General features: G+C 34.8%; 1 protein-coding gene across 2 annotated transcripts in view; it reads right to left on the bottom strand.

Annotated features, from left to right (window-relative positions):
* The window catches only part of VPS35L (VPS35 endosomal protein sorting factor like), a 55,847-nt gene that overhangs the window by 21,873 nt on the left and 15,063 nt on the right, over positions 1-18,911 (bottom strand). For both annotated transcript variants that reach the window (XM_068698899.1, XM_068698900.1), the window contains exons 12-26: positions 18,384-18,477; positions 16,434-16,511; positions 15,670-15,792; positions 14,411-14,457; positions 12,353-12,464; positions 12,003-12,119; positions 11,611-11,664; positions 11,136-11,216; positions 10,250-10,312; positions 9,167-9,252; positions 7,343-7,423; positions 4,617-4,680; positions 2,677-2,775; positions 1,746-1,823; positions 828-942 (exon numbers count right to left, since the gene is read on the bottom strand). In XM_068698899.1, coding sequence (XP_068555000.1) covers positions 828-942; positions 1,746-1,823; positions 2,677-2,775; positions 4,617-4,680; positions 7,343-7,423; positions 9,167-9,252; positions 10,250-10,312; positions 11,136-11,216; positions 11,611-11,664; positions 12,003-12,119; positions 12,353-12,464; positions 14,411-14,457; positions 15,670-15,792; positions 16,434-16,511; positions 18,384-18,477 — 1,292 coding nt within the window. The remainder of the gene's footprint in view (positions 1-827; positions 943-1,745; positions 1,824-2,676; positions 2,776-4,616; positions 4,681-7,342; positions 7,424-9,166; positions 9,253-10,249; positions 10,313-11,135; positions 11,217-11,610; positions 11,665-12,002; positions 12,120-12,352; positions 12,465-14,410; positions 14,458-15,669; positions 15,793-16,433; positions 16,512-18,383; positions 18,478-18,911) is intronic.

The raw sequence follows: 18,911 nt of genomic DNA, 5'->3' as shown, positions 1-18,911 counted from the left end.
ATTTTGAAAAGGAAAATAGAGATACTGGAAACAGTTAAAGGAAGGAGAAGACTTTCAGAATAGGTAACTCTCTCTCATTTGCAATATGAACAGGAACAAGATCATATTGAAACAGTGATACATACATAGCGCTCATATTGTTGTCAGAGTAGCTTAGTTTTTTCCCCAAATCACCTTTTGTCAGAATTTCAAATTACTTAAGACTGAACAAACAGGATGGCCAAAAACCGTACTCAGGCCCTGTTTCAGCCAATAATTCAGATCAAATAAAGAAAATACCTTTTTCATTCTTCACATTATCTGGTATTACTTCTTCATTTCCCTCTGATACAGGGCGTATCTTTAGCTGAGTGTTTATCACTTCTGTGCTTTGATAGCAAGTTTTAGTATCATTAGCCTAAGTTTTAAATCTTTTCCATCTCTTTCCATGATTTTATCAGCCTGCGCACTACTACACAGATTAACTAGTTTCTTCTTTCACAGTTTGGTTAAAGCACATTATTTGCTATTAGAGTGCTTGGACAATTATGCAGGAGAAAAAAAATATGTTTCCATAATTTTAAAGTTACTTAATTTTGGACAACTTGCCTCACATCCACAACTATGTTAAATAGTGTCAGCTGTCTTATTTACTCAACCCAATTAGTGTTGAAATTGAAGAGTTGCTTTAATATTATAAGTTTTCACTTTAACAGTGCTTAAAAAAGGGCTGTATTTTAATTACATAATAAATATACTTATATGACTTATGTTTTCAACCAAGTTACTATTCACAGCTAGAAATACTTCTGAAATCGAAAACCTTTAAGTAAATTAACTCATCTTACCTTGTGAAAGGCACTGATTTGCCAGAGCAACCTGTCCAGAGTGTAGATACAGATTAAGGCGTGTGAAGATACTGCTCAGAGATGGAATTGTAATAAAGCAAAAGGCAACACAAGCCTAAAGCAAATAAAGTAATAAAAAATGAACAAAATTTCTTATTTGGAGTTACAGCAATCATTATTGATTATATACCTGATTAGGAAACAAAATCTGTAAATCAGTTTAGGGAAAGACTTTCCCTAAACAGCTAGTATTATGTTAAGTCCAAAATCAGCAACTTCAATTTTCTCTTTACTACTTCAATAATTATACTTACTATTAATGTTATTACTAATAGATTAGGTCCAAATTTAATCTGTGACTCTAGCTTTAACAGTTCCTCTCAAGTAACCAGCATGTAGCTCATGACCAAAACCTAACTAGCAAAGCAGTTAGGTCTGGTCCTCAGGGACAAGTTGTGTATCAAACAGGTCACAGCACTGGCACTGTGTACATTTGGGAGGAAGGAGATCTAGCACAACATGCTGCTGATGTAAACCTATTGGAGCAGCCCAAACATATAGATGGAATAAGGGGCTCCCAGGCATACAGAGCCTGGCTAATGTCACCTTAGCTATTTTCTGTCCAGGACATCATGTGCAAGTGCATGTCAATGAAAATCCATTCATTAACCATAGCATATGCAAACTCCTTCACAGTACGTGAAGATGAAATTCATCTTAGTTGACATGTTTCAGGCAAGAAGATGTGAATCCAAAGAACTTGAATAGCCTGTGTGCATTTCAAAGCTCATATGACAGCAACTGCAGAGACTTAGAAGCATGAAAATCAAAAGGAGCACTTATGATACAATGACTTAGTTTAGAAGGAACCTTATCTGCTTAGAAGGCAGGCTCAAAGTTTATTGGACTCAGACCTACCCTGACAAATGCAGCAGTCTTTCTGGAATGATTTCCTTTCATCACCCTTCTTGTTTCCATTGCTAGCTGGTTCACAGACTACACACGCACACATACAAAAAAAAAACAAACAAAAACAACAAAAGCAGAACATTAAGAAAAATGCACAGATTTATTAGGTCAGTTGCAAATAAACTGCACATTTTACTGCATGCATTTAGAGAACAGAAACTGTCAAAAGGAACCCATATATGGTGTTCCCACTGTATTATTTAGTTTTTACTTCCTCTTCACTTTGAGAATTCCAGTGACTGTTCCTTAAAGCAAATGTGATTCTGAAGGTTTGTCAAGGTAGAGTTGTTGATTTATTCAAGCATTTAGATCATCCCTTGTTTCCCAGATAAAGTGCTCTCTCATCATCGCCTTCCTAGTACAGAAATCACTATTTCTAGCAAACTCATTTAGTAAAAAACAAGAACAAAACAGGATTTAAAAGGATATACGATTTATCATATCATACAAAGCAATCAGATGCAGCAAGTGCTCACCTGTCATGTGACTCGATACAGAAAAGCAATTAAGCTTCCCAATCACAGCAGGATTCTGACTATGTCTGCAGACCAGAGACAGTCTAATCTCTCCTAGATGGAGGATTATAGAAGAGAGAACCCAAATTCCGAATACATAAAAGTACTATTTATTTTATTGGCCATGAAATCTCTCCCAAGATAGCTAATTTTCTTTGTTGCAATGATACCATACATCTGAATTTCAGAGTCAAGCAAGAACTTCAGAGAATTTGGGGTGATAAAAATGAGAGACAAGATCAAAGCCTACTTTTAAAACACCTGATATAAAGACTTCAAACACTGCACAGTAATCTGGGCAGGGAATGAGAGAACTGCAAATATAACCCTAAGTATTAAGATAATGTAGATAAACTGTAGCTTACATGAATCAACTGGACTAGAACAGGCTCCAGATTGCAAAACATTGATCTGGCTTCAACATAGAAACTCAGCTGTTGTTCAAAGTCACGGCCAAATGAAACCTATAGAAGAAACAAAAATTTATTTTACCATTGTACAAGCATTTAACCACTTTCCAATACTTAAACCTGAAGGTTTTGCTGATTTTTGTTCACATTCCACATGGTCTACTTAACAAAACAAATACTTATCAAAAATCAAAATTTATCTCCTAGATTTGCGAAAAGTAGTTTCAAAATTAGCAGAATTCATGACACTATGGAATCAGGAACATAGGTTTGGTATAGACTATACAAAAAACAAAACAAAACAACAACAAAAAAAAAAACAGAAATAAATCAGTGAATCTGTATTCAGATGTCTAATTCCCAGTCATTACAGGGCCTATAAAAAAAAAAAAAAAAATCATTTTTGTAACTAGGCATACCAGTAAGAAAATATTTTTTTTCCTCAAGTTTATTAAATAAATGTTTATATCGTATGGCAAAAGCCTGTAACCTTGCACGCTGCCAGGAAAGAAAAGTCAAAAACAGCCCTTGTGTGAGAACACCCTACTTCCAACCCTTCAGATTTCAAAACTGAGCACTGTCAGCTAGAGTGTCTCAGCTGTCAATCAAAAGCCTAGCAAGAGAAACAGTCTCCAGGCAGTCTACATTTATGGATTCAAATGGATCACTTTTTTTCTAATAAGAGTAATGGTTGCATTATTCCTCATTTCTCAAGTCACATGTGAAAGAATTTTCCTTTTAATTCTGTAAAAACTTATGTTTCGTCCATCAAGTGAAAGATCAAAGGATCTGCACCAGATTGTGTTGTGTTACAGACAATCTTGTGTTACAGACCTAACTGCCTTGCCTTTCTTATATTTGTGCAACTGCTGATTCTCTAGCCCTAGTCTTAAGAAAACTTCTCTAAAAATATAACATTTTTCACTAAAAAGCCTGGCTGTAAGAATGACTTATAACTACTTTTCTCTCCATATCTTAACGTATGCTTGTTTAAAAATTGTACCAAGTCATTTTGCTGCTCTGGGATTCTCGTCCCTCCACTCTTCCCCCCAGACATGACTGTAAAGCCACATCAAATATTATTCAATGTGTGAAATCCTCTTAAAGAAAATTGTACACTATATTGCATATAACCCTTAATAAAGAAAAAAATATATTAAAAACATTCTCTTATATAGCTAAATATGAAAACTGAAGAGAAAGCAACCATCTAGAGATAAATTCATAGAATTACAACAAAGAATAAAGGGGACAAGTAGAGACAAAGCCTGTCAGCTAATACTATACATAAGGAAAGCAAGATTGAAAAGACATGGTTAGAGAATGAGAAGAGCCACAACAAAAGCTTACAAACATCTCCCTAGAACAACCTGACATCTCAAACATAAGGCACAGGAACAAAAGATTTTACAGGGATTAGAAGGAGGGAAGGGTTAAAAATTAATTTCAAGTCAACTGGAGTTTTAGCGGGACTACTGATTTAATGATAGAAATTATCTCATTTGTAAATGAGATAAATGGTCTCATTTAGGGATGGGTAGTGGGATTTCACAAAAGCGTGATCTCTCTGAGGCTGTAATATAAAGACTAATTACTGTTTAGCTTTTAAATACTTAGCGTGTTTTACATGAGATTAAAAAAAAATAGCAGAAAAATTAAATATACACATACAGTTTAAACTAGCATACTGCACCATGCCAGCTTCGCCACTGTATATTTCTTTCAACACTCACATACTTATGTCACTAAAATACACTGGTTGGGGTTTTCAACAGTCTTTGGCAAGTCATGTACCGTCTATAATTTAGTTACATAGGCACCTGTTTCTCATGGGGAACTCATGAAAATCCAAGCGGTAAGGTACTCCCCAACAGTTGCATACAATTGTTACTCACCATTTTTATGAATCCATTTATCAAAGCTGCTAACATTCTTTTCTCATCCTCAAGTGTCAGTGCACTATAACAGATAATGTATATGTTAGATTTCTGAATATTTCTTAACTATTTATCTGTAAATGTTCAAATGATACATGCTAATTTATGCAATGTCTCTATAAATTATTTATTGAATACTAAGACCACTAGTCTCATAATTTTAGTTATAAAATGAGAATAATTTTAATATACATATCTTCAAATCAGCCATGCACCAAACTAAATTCTTAAATTTAAGAATTATAAAAATTGCTAAGTCTTTAGATTTTACAGAAACTTAGATTCAGCATGAACAGAAGCTAGCTAAGCTAGAGTTCTTAACTGCAGCAAGCAAGAAAGTGGCTTCATTCTTGCGTTACAACATGAGAACTTGAGTAGGAACTGATTATAAAATCCTAAAGAAATTAGTAAAGCCATTTTTAGGAGAAAAATCATCCTATTAATGGGGAACAGCTTTTAATACGCACTTTAAATAGTATATAATAATCAATGTGTTTATTTTAGAAAAAATATTTACTTTTTTTTTTAAATGACTAACACGATTACATATTTTAAGAATTCTCTTTAGCATCACCTTGTTACTAAAATATTAAAAAGGCAGCACTGTTAGAACTTCTTAAACTGATACATAAAAACAAGATTCATTTTACAATTATCAGGGATACCTATTCTGTAGGAAGAGTCTAAATCTTATTTGAAACAAATTTACATCACATGAAAATGCAGTAAGTCAAATTTGTTTCACTGAAGATGGATAAATAAAAAGATAAATAACAATTAACTAATACAATTTAATCTTTCTACTATTATGTAGTTGGCTCCAGATTTGAACTTTAGTGTAGCAATTACCATTTTCCTAGCTTAGACACCAGATGGGAAGAGGACAATAGTTTTATTATACAAATTCAGTAAAGGAAGAAAGAAAATCTCAGCATGATTAGCTCATTAGGGCACTGCCAATCAGGAGAGTCAACTGATGGGCTCTGAGAGGCTCAGAAGAGTTGTAATGGGATCTCCAGGTCAATTATAGGTTTCCAATTCAATTTTGAATCATACCACTGCCAGTCTAAAGGCTGTCACCCTCCAACAGCTGTTATTGGGTTAATGAGCCCTACACAATGGGCTGGGAATTTCCTGAACCAGCATGCAAGAATAGATGCAGGAGTTACTTTAACGTAGTAAGAATTATGATGATTTGCCAATAAAAGATGACAGACAGAACCCAGCAAATGATGTACATCATCTTGTCTCAGCTAAAAGAGCTGCTGGTTTAAGGAATTGTAAGGAGCTCCAAAACCCAGCAAAATTGTTTTGGCAAAATGTCAGAGGAAGTACCAAATATGGCTTGCCATATACTGCTTAATTTTTTTAATAAGTTGTTTTAGCTTCAATACATTCTTCTATTTAAAAGGTTGAAGAGGCTTTTACAGCAACATACAGACAAATGCAGTTTTCTAACTCAAAATAAAGCACTCAAACAGGTATAAATTGAAATTGCATGCCAAACCTGACTTTTTAATTGACAATAAATCGTGCACTCATGGCATATCAAGGCTGAGAAAGTTACAAGTTCCTTTGAATTGCCTGCCATACTAAGAGGCTCTGGATTCAAACCAGAAAGTGTGTGTGCGGGGTAGTTCTTGCTCTTAAGATATAAAGATTTCACACTGGTAATTGTGACTCTTTTTTCAGTCAGATGCAGAATTCTGTGTGATTTTTGCAAAATTTTTTTTTTTTGTTAGTAGGTTGTTAAAACAACCTACTGTTAAAACAACCCACTAACCACATTTGTTTTCCACATTACACAGAAGTTTTTGAAATTTGATTCACAGGTATCTGGCTCATATTCTAAGACACTCTACTTGAAACTATCACAAAAGTGGAACAAAATTGAACTATCGTCACAGTCCAAAGTTTGGCATACAAACCCCCCTTTTTTTCTATTTATAGCTTTTAAATAAATATTAGCTGAAATTACAGGTAGACTGTCAAGTCACAATTGCTGAGAACCTGGCATATCACAAGGCATCTGGCACAGAAAAAAAAAATGTCCCTGACCTTTACACAACTGCCATTCAAACATGGGGTTTGCAACACAGCACAAAGTAGATCCCTAACCTCAGCACTCAAAATTAAGGGGAAAAGGGAAGAGGAGAATTCAGGGGAAAAAACGATTCAAAAAGCTTTTCCCTTATTTTAGGTTCCTTTACTGATGTTCCTAGAAGTCTTTCAGCTGTACTTTTAAAGATTTCACACCCCTTGGTAGTGGCTGAAAGCAGGATATAAATGTATAAATTAAATATGGCAATCTGTGCTTTAATAGGTACATATTCATTTAAAGCTCATAAAGTCTCTTATTCGCTATAACTCAAAGATGACACCAGTTTCATTCCCAGAAATATATATTTTTAAATGTAGTTTTTAGTGTCTTCGCTTTACTAACAACATCTACAAAACTGCTGCTACTTCCCTTTTAAAATTCTGTTTCAGTATTCCATATAAGCACTAATTAAGGAACAAATAGTATGTGCTACCACTTCACCACACAGCTCTTCCCTCACTACTAATTGGATTCACGTCTTAATCCACCATGAAACAAACAGTCTCAGAAGTGTGAAACTGTACACCAAGCAGCCAAACTTTGCATAAACGATAGTTACTAATATGAGTAAAGTTAATCTTACTTCACAGAGTCATGCATTGTCTTGCAGATATGCAGAAGAGCATTGAGTATAACAGGATCCTTTGTAGATTCCTGCTGATGCCTGTAAAATGTTTTAGAAAAAGTGATGAAAAATCCCGCACTGTCAAAATGAAAAACAATGAATAGCACACCCACTGAACGAGTAATTCCTACCAGCAATGCTGTAAGACACTAACAATCTACAGAAGTTTTATATTCCTTTTTTTCTAGCCTTCAGGAATTCAAAGATCACATGGTTAACAAATGTAGAGTTCCAATTAAAACCAGTCAAGAAATTTTATCTTAATACATGGAGGTTTACTGCCAAGCCACGGAACCTAACTTGTTAAGGGACACAACAAGCTAGACGTGATAAGTTGAATCAATCTAAGAATGTCAAAGCAAAACATTCCTAGATCTACCAAAAAATATAGTTTCTCAGCTATTGATGAACAGACAGGATGGATAAGTGTCGTGCTTAAGTCCAGAGGTACACATGCACTACTAAGATGAGAAGACTCAGTGGGGGATCTCATCAAAATATATGAATACAACCACCAAACCCAAAAGCATAGCTAAACATTTGGACAAACGGAGTGGATGCATAACATGGCAGTCAAGTGCCTGTGCTCGCTTATTTGGTACCTTGGTGGTAGAAAGTAACACCTGAGTATAAGTACTTGTTTTCCATACACAAAAAAGGCTCTTTGGCTACCTAGTATTAAAAGCTTTTCAACTCAGGTGCTTGAAGAGGAACATCAAAAATCTGTAAAACTCAGGAGGAGGTTTCCCTCTTTTTGACTAGAACTGTTTATCTCAAATTTAAACTTCTACCACATGGAAGACAGGACTGAAGGAATCAATGACCAGTGTGTCTGTTCATATACCGAGCATTTAACCCGCTAAAGAACCTGCACAGCGTTTGACATTCTCTGTGCCTTTTCTGCTATTTAAAGCAATTTTTGATTGTACTTCTCACAGTTGAATGCTGCAGGTTTTTGCTAAAAGGCTATTTCCTTATAAAGTTTCTGCTAACGAAAACTTGATCATATACTGAGACTGTGTTACACCAGTTCTATGTAGGGCAGAAAATGATTGTCTTCATATTTCCCAAACTTACAAATGATGAAAAAAACAAAACAAAACAAAACACAGAAAAAAAAGAATATTTGGAATGTACAAAGATGCTTTTTTTTAAAAAAAGTAGAACTCAATTCAGTGTGAGAGATTGGATCATCATAATTCAGCATCTGCCTGCAATTTTGTTATTTAAAAACAAAAAGGTGATAAAGAATTTTTTTTTTCAAAATTAATTGAAGAAGACTGCTTGACTTTTACAACATTTGAAGATGAAGTCTCATCTTTGAAATTCATTTTCAACTGGGGAAATAACCATTTTTTCTATATAATGGAGCTTGTAACAACAGTCTGTCTCTCCTCTCCTCTTCTTCTGTTACACCAAGGTAACAGTTCTGCACTGTGATATCAGATGAAATACAAAAACATTTCATGGACTACCTAAAGTGACAAATTGATAAAGGCTCAGGGGACAACTGATCTGTTGGTCAATAGTAAGTCAGCATCGATGCATTACTTCAATTTCAGCTTTCATCACGAACAGTTAAGGAGTCAATCAATAGATTAACAGAACAGACACCTGTGGGTTTTTTGTTTGTTTTGTTTTTCCTTCTCCACAGACTGGAACATCCTCAACAAGCTATGTGGACTAAACTAAACACTGGCTCAAGTCCATCTTCCCAAACAATCTTTCAATCCATTGCCCAGATTCTCCAGAGTGCATTTAATCTGAATAATCTCCACTTACTTAATAAAAGATTCCATAATGCACTTGCAAACCTCCACTCTCACATTCTCCTTCTGGAACATATCCAGAAATGGCAAGAATTTCTCCTGGAAGTACAAATACATAAACAAGTAAAATTAGTTATTTTTACAAACACATTAAAAGAATAAATATTTTGGATAAGTTTTATAATCATGGCTGTTTTATTGAAAATAATTTTAATATTTTTTTTAATACAGTAACTTATCTTGAAGAACCATTTTTCCATTCCATGAAAGAGGAAACAAATGGCAAAGCACTGATGGCTGAAAGGTTTTACCAGTTTACTGATTGGAGCGATCCAAAACAAAATACAAAACCATATGAACCAAATGTTGTAAATTATTAAAAAGCAGTCATACACTTGAAACAGCTTAACATCACTTGAAATTCAGACGTCTATGGAAAAAAAATGTTAGTTATTAAAACAGGTCACATGTTTTCCATTGTGGATGTATCCACAGCAACTTATGAAGGTCCAGGACATTCACATTTTCTTTAAAGACATGGGCTGAGGTTGTTCAGACACTGAGATATTTAGTTTGGATATTGTCTCAAAAATATAGCGAAGGTAAGTTTTTCAGAATTATCTAAGTAACTTGTGAACAAGACTCCAAAGCCACAGTCAGTCTTCAATTTTATTCTTCAGCTGGTTTCAGCAATTTGATACCTGCTGTCTTCTTTCCTTTCTCTACCTCTTATGCATTCTCTTACCTAATTTTCAGTTTGTTTCAATAACAAACTTAAACCCCATAATAGAACATAGAAACAGTTATCAGCAATTACACAAACACATACACAAATGGTATTTTATTTCCCACTGATTGTCTCTTACGCTGTAACAACAAAGTGTAGAAAATTGGAAAAGTGAAATTAGAATAATGAACACTGAGGTATTAAGCAGCATAGAGCTTTCAAGATGTTTCTGCACTTATCTACTTGATAAAAAGTCCTCTTGCCGTGCTAATTTGAAAACAACTTAGATATGCAAGTCAGGTTAGCTGTCTTGCAAAAACAGTGCAAAATAGTTCCTCCTAAAAATGTATTAAGCATAGCATTACTTACCACTGAAAAAAGCAGAGAGAAATCATAGATATAGGTAATAACTTTCTGAATAATTGACTGCAGCTAAAAAGAAAAAGAAGAAAAAAAAAGGAAAATGATTGTAATACAAGTTACATTAAAACTATCTAAACCAGAGCATATTCTTCTCTGATAACTTATAGAAAACAGGTTTGGAAGACACTTCAAGTGTTCGTTGATGCCACTTCTTTTCCCCTAAGCAGGATCAACTACAGCTATGCTATTCCTAGCAGATATTTTTCCAGCATACTCTTCGGAACTCATAAGAAGTGAGAGGATGACCAGCCTACCCAGGCTTTATTTGTTCTTTACTTTCTATAGTTAGGAAGATTTTTCTGTTTTATAATCTGCATCCTCTCCAGTTCGACTGACTAAAACAAGAAGTACAGTTTGTTAAATTTACTTTTGTAAGCAGTTTTTCTACTCTCCAAGTAACCACAAAACATTTCTAGAACCTCTACAACTAATTGGTATCTCACCTGACATACAGTCTCAAGAACTGGACACTAAAATCCACTGAAGCCTTAGCAATGTTAAGTAGACATAGATTTATCATTATTTATGTTTTACTTCTGTTCTTACAGCCTGCCGTGATTGCTGATTTTCTTCAGTAGAATAATACTGTTGACTTGAGAATTAGATATTGCTACTTCTAAATACATAAATCATTGTTTTAACCTTTTTTCCTGGACTGAGAGAGAAAAAGAGTAACAAACTACAATGTCATATTGTTCAAAAAAGCTTCCCAAATCATAGACAGCCTTTAAAAATAATTATATTATTTTAAGAGACATCAGAAATGTTTAAGAATTAGTTTGATCTAAGAAAATGCACAGATTTTACAGATTTGGAAAAATAGGTTCATTACCTGTGGGTAAGCATCTTCAAACGCTCGATCAGGAGTCATATGTTTGATAATATCAGCCAAAACTGTATTGACTTCTCGCTTCTGTATAGCGAAAAATAGGAGTTACAAAATACAGTAACAAAATCAGCACGTAAATCATCAGATAATTTATTCCCACTTGCCAAAGCATCAGCTTTCTACACAACTCCAGTTAAGCAAGGAATTTTAGCTATAGTTCCAGTAAATCTTTACTTAAACTAGTCCAATAAAAGGTAAGAAATATCATGCAGGGTTTGAGGGCAAGAAAGACTGCTTCAAAGCCACATCTTTCATCCCTATTCATCTTTCATTAAAGGAAATGCATTTTTTGTACACTAAAGAAGTCCTACAGACATCTTAAATACTCATAGCTTTTCCATTTTTAATACCGTTACTAATACAGGCACTTTGTCTGCATCAGAAAACCTTCAGAGGAAGCAAAGTAATTATCACTTACCTTAAAATGTCTGCATGTATACTCCACCCACACTTCAGCACAGTTGATATAATCCTACAAATACACATCTCTAATGACTACCAATATTTACAGGAAAGAAATATATGTGCAAAAATTACACTTAATGTAATTACTCCTGAAGTATGCTTCATGCAGACCTAAAGATTTAGCACTAATGACAAACTTCCACAACTGCACTGCTTATGTTTGTAAGCAGAGGTCAGAAAAGCAGGGATTATATAAACATATTACCAGGTATCATATTTTTTTTGACAATTTTACATATCTAGAAAATGTAAACCATGCCATGCAAAATATACAGCTTGCTGAACAATGGCTACAATTTTACCCTGAACAAAGGATCAGTAGTGAAACAACTGTCAGTAACTCACCTGTGGGTTCTTCAGCTTTGTTATAACCTTCCAGGCTTCATTTAATATTTGAAGGCGATCATTTTCAGGAGGATCAGCCAATGCCAAGTTTAATCCCAGAGAGCGAAAGAGGAGGTGCTGAAATATAATAAGAAATTTTTAATTTAAAGCAGAAAATGCATGTTCGTTCAACACTCCTCTAGTAGGCAGAGTATGCAGAAAGATTGTTTGAATCCCCTTTATTTAAATAACATGCAATTTATGTAGGCAACTAGTATGAATAGTGTACAAATAAGAAAGTAAAAGAAAAAAGTAGATCATTACTCAGACAGACAAAAAATAAGTGTTATTAATTACCCGAGAAAAGTTACCTTTGGGAATCCAGATTCATCACATTCTTTAATCATGCCAATGAAGTCCATAGACCTTGCAGCAATAAACTCTGCTCTGAAGGCTGACATTACTGAATTCAACAGCAGAGCACTACAATGAACATAAGACAAATCAATACAGTTCAACAGCAATGAGAAGTTCTTGAAACCCACTCTCCTTTTTGACTACAGTACTTGGGCAGTACAGTATTCTTGGGCAGGGCAAAACTCTAAATTAGAGTTTTTCCTCACTGAATTAAAAAAAAAAAACGTATGCATTATAAAAATGAGTTTTCTAGTGGCAGCACTGTTAGGATTAAAAAAAATCCAAACAGCAATTATACAGTAGTTGGCAGTAATATATTTAGATATTTATAACAAACTGTTTAGACTCATGTTTGTATTACTATTGATCCAAACTTAAATGGAAGATTCAACTCATTACTGTAAAACCCACTTTACTGTGCAAATGTAAGAAACAAAAAGTAAGAAACAAAATCTGCTATCATTCAAAAGGCAATTCCTTTGGGCAAACTCAGACACGAGTTAGCACAGAAGCTGTCTCACAATCCAAGCAATGCTGTGTCCTTCACTATTCTGAAGCAGACGCTCTGATTTGGAGGCAGTTTACCTTGAGGGAAATTGTACAGAGCACTTAAAATAGCCCAGAAACCCTTCTGGTTTTGACTGAGCATTAGCAGTCCCATTGCAATCTGACTAGAATTTGCATTTTTTTTTCATTAGACAAGTACTTTGAGTTCACCAGGTATATGCTTTGCAATATAGACAAGCAGGCTGTCACTTTTCACTTAGATGGCTGCAACATGGTACTTGGAACATACTGAGATTATTTAAAGATTTATGAACTGATGTGACTTGCTTTGTGGTATTTTGACAGCCATGAGAAGACACAAAACCACAGAACTCCATTTTAAAGAAAACTATCACACTTTATAGACCATCTCAACCAGATTATTCAATTTCCCAATAAGAGACATCCCAAAAACATTTAATTGGAAAAAAAAACCCACCTCATTATACTCATCATTCTGTGCTTCCTTCAAAGAGCAAATGATCACAAAGATGAGACACCTGGCCCATCTTTGGAACAGGATGCTAACAATTGATTTAAAGACGTGTTCCACAAAACAAATCAACACCTATACCAAATAATTAATACAGCAGAGTATGTGGATGATTTTTGAGTGGATGTTACACACAAAATAAACTCAAACTCACACGCTCCCACAAAGTAGTCTTTCCTTCATTTTTAAAATCACACTTTTACCCCAGTCCTTAGTTCAGTCACAGAATGCTAATGCTGGCAATTCCTCCTCTTTAAGTGATTAACATAATTTAGTTCCTCAGCCACTGCACAACTAGACTGTACAAAGCATTTTTTTTTTACCCGAAAAAAAAAAAAAAAAAAGTAACTGAAAACTTTCATAGAGCTCTGCCTACCTACCAAGTAAAATGAACAGAGATTAGCTCATGAGCAGGCCAAATCACATTCACATAATTCAGAAAGCACATCCAAAACTCTCAATCTTCCTGAATTATTCACTTAATGTGATTAGCCTGCACACAGACTTCAAGGAGACATTTGGGTACTAATTTTAGTTTTGAAAAAAGCAGTCATCTAAATATTCTTCCAAAGGTGCCAGCTGCTTTACAACTTCCCCTGCAAAATGAATGTATGGGCTAACTGTAACCAGGGGACGCAAGGGGGAAGGAAAGGAAGGAAATCAGAGAAAAATGAAGCATAACCAGGAATCAGAGACACGGCTGATATAGAACACATTATGCATCCTAAACTGGCTTAGGAGACAGCAACCGAGTTAAATTAATTTAACTTTTGCTCTACAAGTAATCTGCCATCCTTTAGAATTCATCTCTGGAAAATAGACGTTCATAATTATGATTTAGTAAGCTATAGGAAGAACAAAAGCTACACTGTGCATCCAAGATATGTTTTCAAAATGGAGAGAGAGAGTTTTATTACAGAGACTCATGGGCACTCGTTACAGACTCACATCTTCTGCATTACATGATACTTACTTGTTCCCCAGTTTTTTGCATCTCTCCATCATCTCAGTAAGCAGAACCTGTAAGAATTACTTACTAAAATTAGTAAGATTTCATAAATAAATTCAGCTTTAATCACTGTACTAAAATCTACTAAAAGCTGTTTTAATTACCAACCCAACTCATTCCAATAATCCTGTCTTATCCTGTATTTACAGCACAAGAAAACAACAGTGTACTACAACATAAAACACATCTACCGGAATGAGTACAGTGACATTTTAATCAAAACCACTATTTTATGGAAGTCAAATTTGCAACCCTTCAGATGTGCAATTTCTCAAAATGATTTCTATTTGCCACCAAGGTCAATTACCTCTGGCAAAAGAGGTGACTATTACAAACTCTCTACTGTGGAATGCAGAACAGACTTACTTAAGACTAAAATAGCCTCTTGACTATGTTAAACAATTACGAAGCTACAGTTTACTCAAATCATTTTTATATCTGCATGACAGAAGAAACTAATGAATTCAGGAAATAAAAATTAAACTACCTAAAGGACAGCAAGAAACAAACAGACATACTGCCTATGAATTTAAAGTGGTCTAGTTTGGGCTTTGGGGAAACAAACATTCTTCCTGTACAAAAGAGAAAAGCAAGCAGTAAGATCCAGCCCCTTTATGCTAACTTGTACACTCGCATAAGTACTGACAGATTTTTTATTTTTCATTTTAAAAAGAAGGGTTAGAGAAAGGATAGAAAGAGATTTCAATATTTGATACCACTGAATTACGTAAGTTTTTCTTCCTCAGCTGCTTAAGCATTGTATGATAAGGGTTGTTTTTAATATATATATATTTTTTGTAATTCTAAAAAAATCTGTATTATCATTCCAAAAAGCAAAAACTCAAACCTGAGTATTGTAACAGTAAAAAATTGAGCAGTCGAATTGAAATTACTGTTGGTATTTTAAGTTGAGTCACTTAAGATTCAGCACATTTTGCCACAGAATTCTGCAATTTATAATAAAAGGCACTTATGTTGCCTAAACCTCAATTTCATATTAAATACTTATGCTTCTGCATTGGACACCTTCTCCAAGAATTTGTAGCACAAAATACATGGTGTTTACATCAGATGCTTTCAGTGTCCTTAAGTTTTACGAAGCATTGCTTCACTTCTTGCACTGTGCAGTTAAACAGCGGGGAAAAATGTAGGATGAGTTTATCAATTCTTTGATAAAACTAGTTCTCTACTGTAACATTAGTACCAAGCATTAGCACACTTACCTCAGGAGCACGGTATGCAATACACTGTAAAATCCAGTCTATAGCAGGAGAGTATAGAGTCAAATACAAAGGAATTTCCACACACTGCACTATCAGCTGATTCTGAACTGTGTCCCCATGAATCTGTTGAAATAAAACAAACAAACAACAACAACAAAAAAAACACATTGCAGTGAAGAGGTACTTAATCAGAATTATGACAAATTTTGCTTACGAACTGAAACTATGATCTTGTTTGTCATGAGATTGGATACTAGGAATATTTTCCTAATCAAGGTTTAGACTGGATATTAGGAAGAATTTTTTTCACAGACACGGTGGTCAAGCATTGGAACAGGCTGCCCTGGGAAGTGGTGGAGTTGCCAGCCCTGGAGGTATTTAAGTGCCACATTCACATGTCTCTAAGGGACATGGCTTAACAATGGGACTTGGTAGTTCACGTTGATGGTTAGACTTGATGATCTTGAAGGCCTTTTCCAACCTAAATGATTCTTTGATTCGATGACAAAGATGCATAGACAATCTAAGGCATTCCTTGCTAGCTGGGGAAAAATATCAAGCTCATAGCATACATTATTCAAGCACAGAAACAGAGCAGCTGAAACTTAACCAGCATGAATGTAACGCTTCCTGTGCTACAGCTGGCTACAGGAATATCCCTAAATCTAAATTTAAGAACTTGATTTTTTTTTAAAAGTATTTATATGGTAGCTTGGTTAAGAAGTATCTTTATGTGATTCAGAAAACAAAAACCAATTGCTTACTTGTTTAAACGTTAGAAGAAAGTCAAAGAAATTTTTGTTAAGGCTTTCTTTGAGCTGAGGTGCCACTTCCATCCCAACCTGTATTAAAAGAGGAAGATTTTATTTGCATCTATCACCTGTGCTCCTCCTCCAACTGTAAGACAAAATATATTTTCCAGAGGTATATACCAAAAATACAAACATATTGAATATTGAATCACATGCTTTTGATTACCTCCATGCTTGCTATTATAGTCGAGTCCACTGGCAACTACTCTGAGGTAATTACAGCTGAATTTAAACACAGTTCTCATAACATCAACTCCATGCGTCTATAAGCAGTGAGGAAATACTAGTATTTGCATTGCAACAGCCTATATTCATTGTATTGCTTCACTCTTTCCACAGAATCAAAGATCTCAAATGAAAATATTAGCACAGATATAGAAATAGTACTGATAAATAATAAAGGTTGTTGTTATACACAAATACAAGGCCTGCGTAGTAAAGCTGGAACTGCAAATGGAACAAATCCATACAGAACTCTTCTCAAAGAATGAAAACATGGCATAATACAAGAAGTTAATAACAGTTCAGCCTTAAATAAATAAATAAATCTCAACAGATTAAGGATCCTCTTTTCAATCAGACTCAGACATCTGAGTTTTTGGGATCCCTGAACATTTGCAATTCCAGCTCACTTCATCACAAAGCCCAGGTTACTGGCACAAACCCAAGACAATCACCTATCACTTTTCTTTATGTATCGTTTCCTTTCAAACTATGGGGCTAAAGAGAAACATATCACCTCACTGCACTCAGAACTGGTTCTCTGGTTTCACGTAAGTGTTTATTGCCATATTTTACAATGCTGTGGCTTTAGACATCACTTACATCTGTACTACAGTTTTCCTGTTTAAGGATTTATATTTTTGAAAATCTATTTTCACTGGAGAAAATCAGTGAAAATCCCCATCTTCAGTGGGAAGTATTAATATAATGTGTGTACCCGGAATACAAGAGATTAAAAGCCTTTCAATTGAAAAGCTTCCTATTAAGTTTTCTTATTTTAAAGAAAAGCCAGTATTTAAACAGCTGGTATTTTATTGCAAGAAAGTTTTCACTATTTATTCTGTATGCTCATCTTTTTGAACAAAAAGGAGCATGCTAAGCTCTTCCACACTAACAATATATTAACAGTAAGTGCAATTATGTAGCCCTAACTCTTCTATGCATCTCTTTTACCTCTATCAGGAGTAATAAAAGCTAGACTATGCTTATAAACTGTTTCATAAAAACTTTTGGGAACTTTGTGCTATGTAGCAGTAATGATTAGGCTATGAGAAAAAAAAAATACAGGCATTACTGTATTTAAAAATCAAATGAATTAAGCAGCTCATGTCTTAGAATAAAGCAGAGGATATAAGTCGCTTGCCAATGCAGGAATTCATATGTGCACCCCCGAAGAGTATTCCAAAAGCATACTGGACAGTTTATTCAGATATACCAAATATATCAACACTGGACAGATTTGTTGCAACTTTTAATAGTAGCTGAATTTGTGCAAGTATTGCCAATTAACAGCCCTTATATTTTCCAGTTATAGTTAAGATCATTGCCACTACTTCAAAAATGTATTTCACAAATACTTTTCCACTACTGATGACTCTTTGAATCATTTTAGGATCTCTTCCTGGGTAAGTATGTCTTGGCTTTTGCCCTACCTGAAGATAAAAAAAAATGGCATAAGCAGCACATAAAATTACCTTTTACATATTATAAATACTTAAAGAAAGATCCCCCATTATTCAAGCAAAGAGAATATATACTTTTTTTGTTTGTCTGAAGGAAGAGACAGGCTTCTGACTACTTCAGATAAAAATGGTAGTTCCTTCTTTTTTCCCCCATTAGCAGTGGAGCTAGCTGTAGTAAGTCTTGGATACAGATCTGAAGTGCTAAATGGTAGCCTACCCTGCAAAGGTATGCTCTTGCATAGACTGCGACCAGTGGATCTCCAATTCCTCTAATCATAGACGTTAATCGTGGGAGACACTCAGAAATCCCCCTGTTAAGATTTTCAGAAATGAAAACAGATTTAACATCTGGTAACTAAACTATACCACAGACAGATGACCTGAATAGCTACCCAGTAGACTGACGATTGAGCATGAACACGTACCAAAGGTGAAGCATATTAGCACAAAATTTTATTTCGGAAATAAAATTTCAGGTGAATACTAACAGATATCCTATATTTGAACTACAGTATTTGCCATTAGGAGCTGCCCAGATAGCCAGCTTGTATGCTTGGATTGCAAAAAGTGCAAGTGAGAAATGCCTCCTCTAGTTCAGAGAAACAGCAGAGCTCTGGAAGGGCTGCAAATCCAATGGGGAAAAAGCAACAATTTAAAGGACTGGCAGAAGTTCTTGTACATCCCATTTTTCCACAGGTTCTTTTTGATAGAGATGTACTAGTACCTGGAGATGAGGCCCATCAAT

This window comes from Anas acuta, chromosome 15, assembly GCF_963932015.1.
Source record: "Anas acuta chromosome 15, bAnaAcu1.1, whole genome shotgun sequence".
In the NCBI taxonomy this organism is placed as follows: domain Eukaryota; kingdom Metazoa; phylum Chordata; class Aves; order Anseriformes; family Anatidae; genus Anas; species Anas acuta.
The sequence above is the reverse complement of the archived record's forward strand: the minus strand, read 5'-3'. Positions and strand labels throughout refer to the sequence as shown.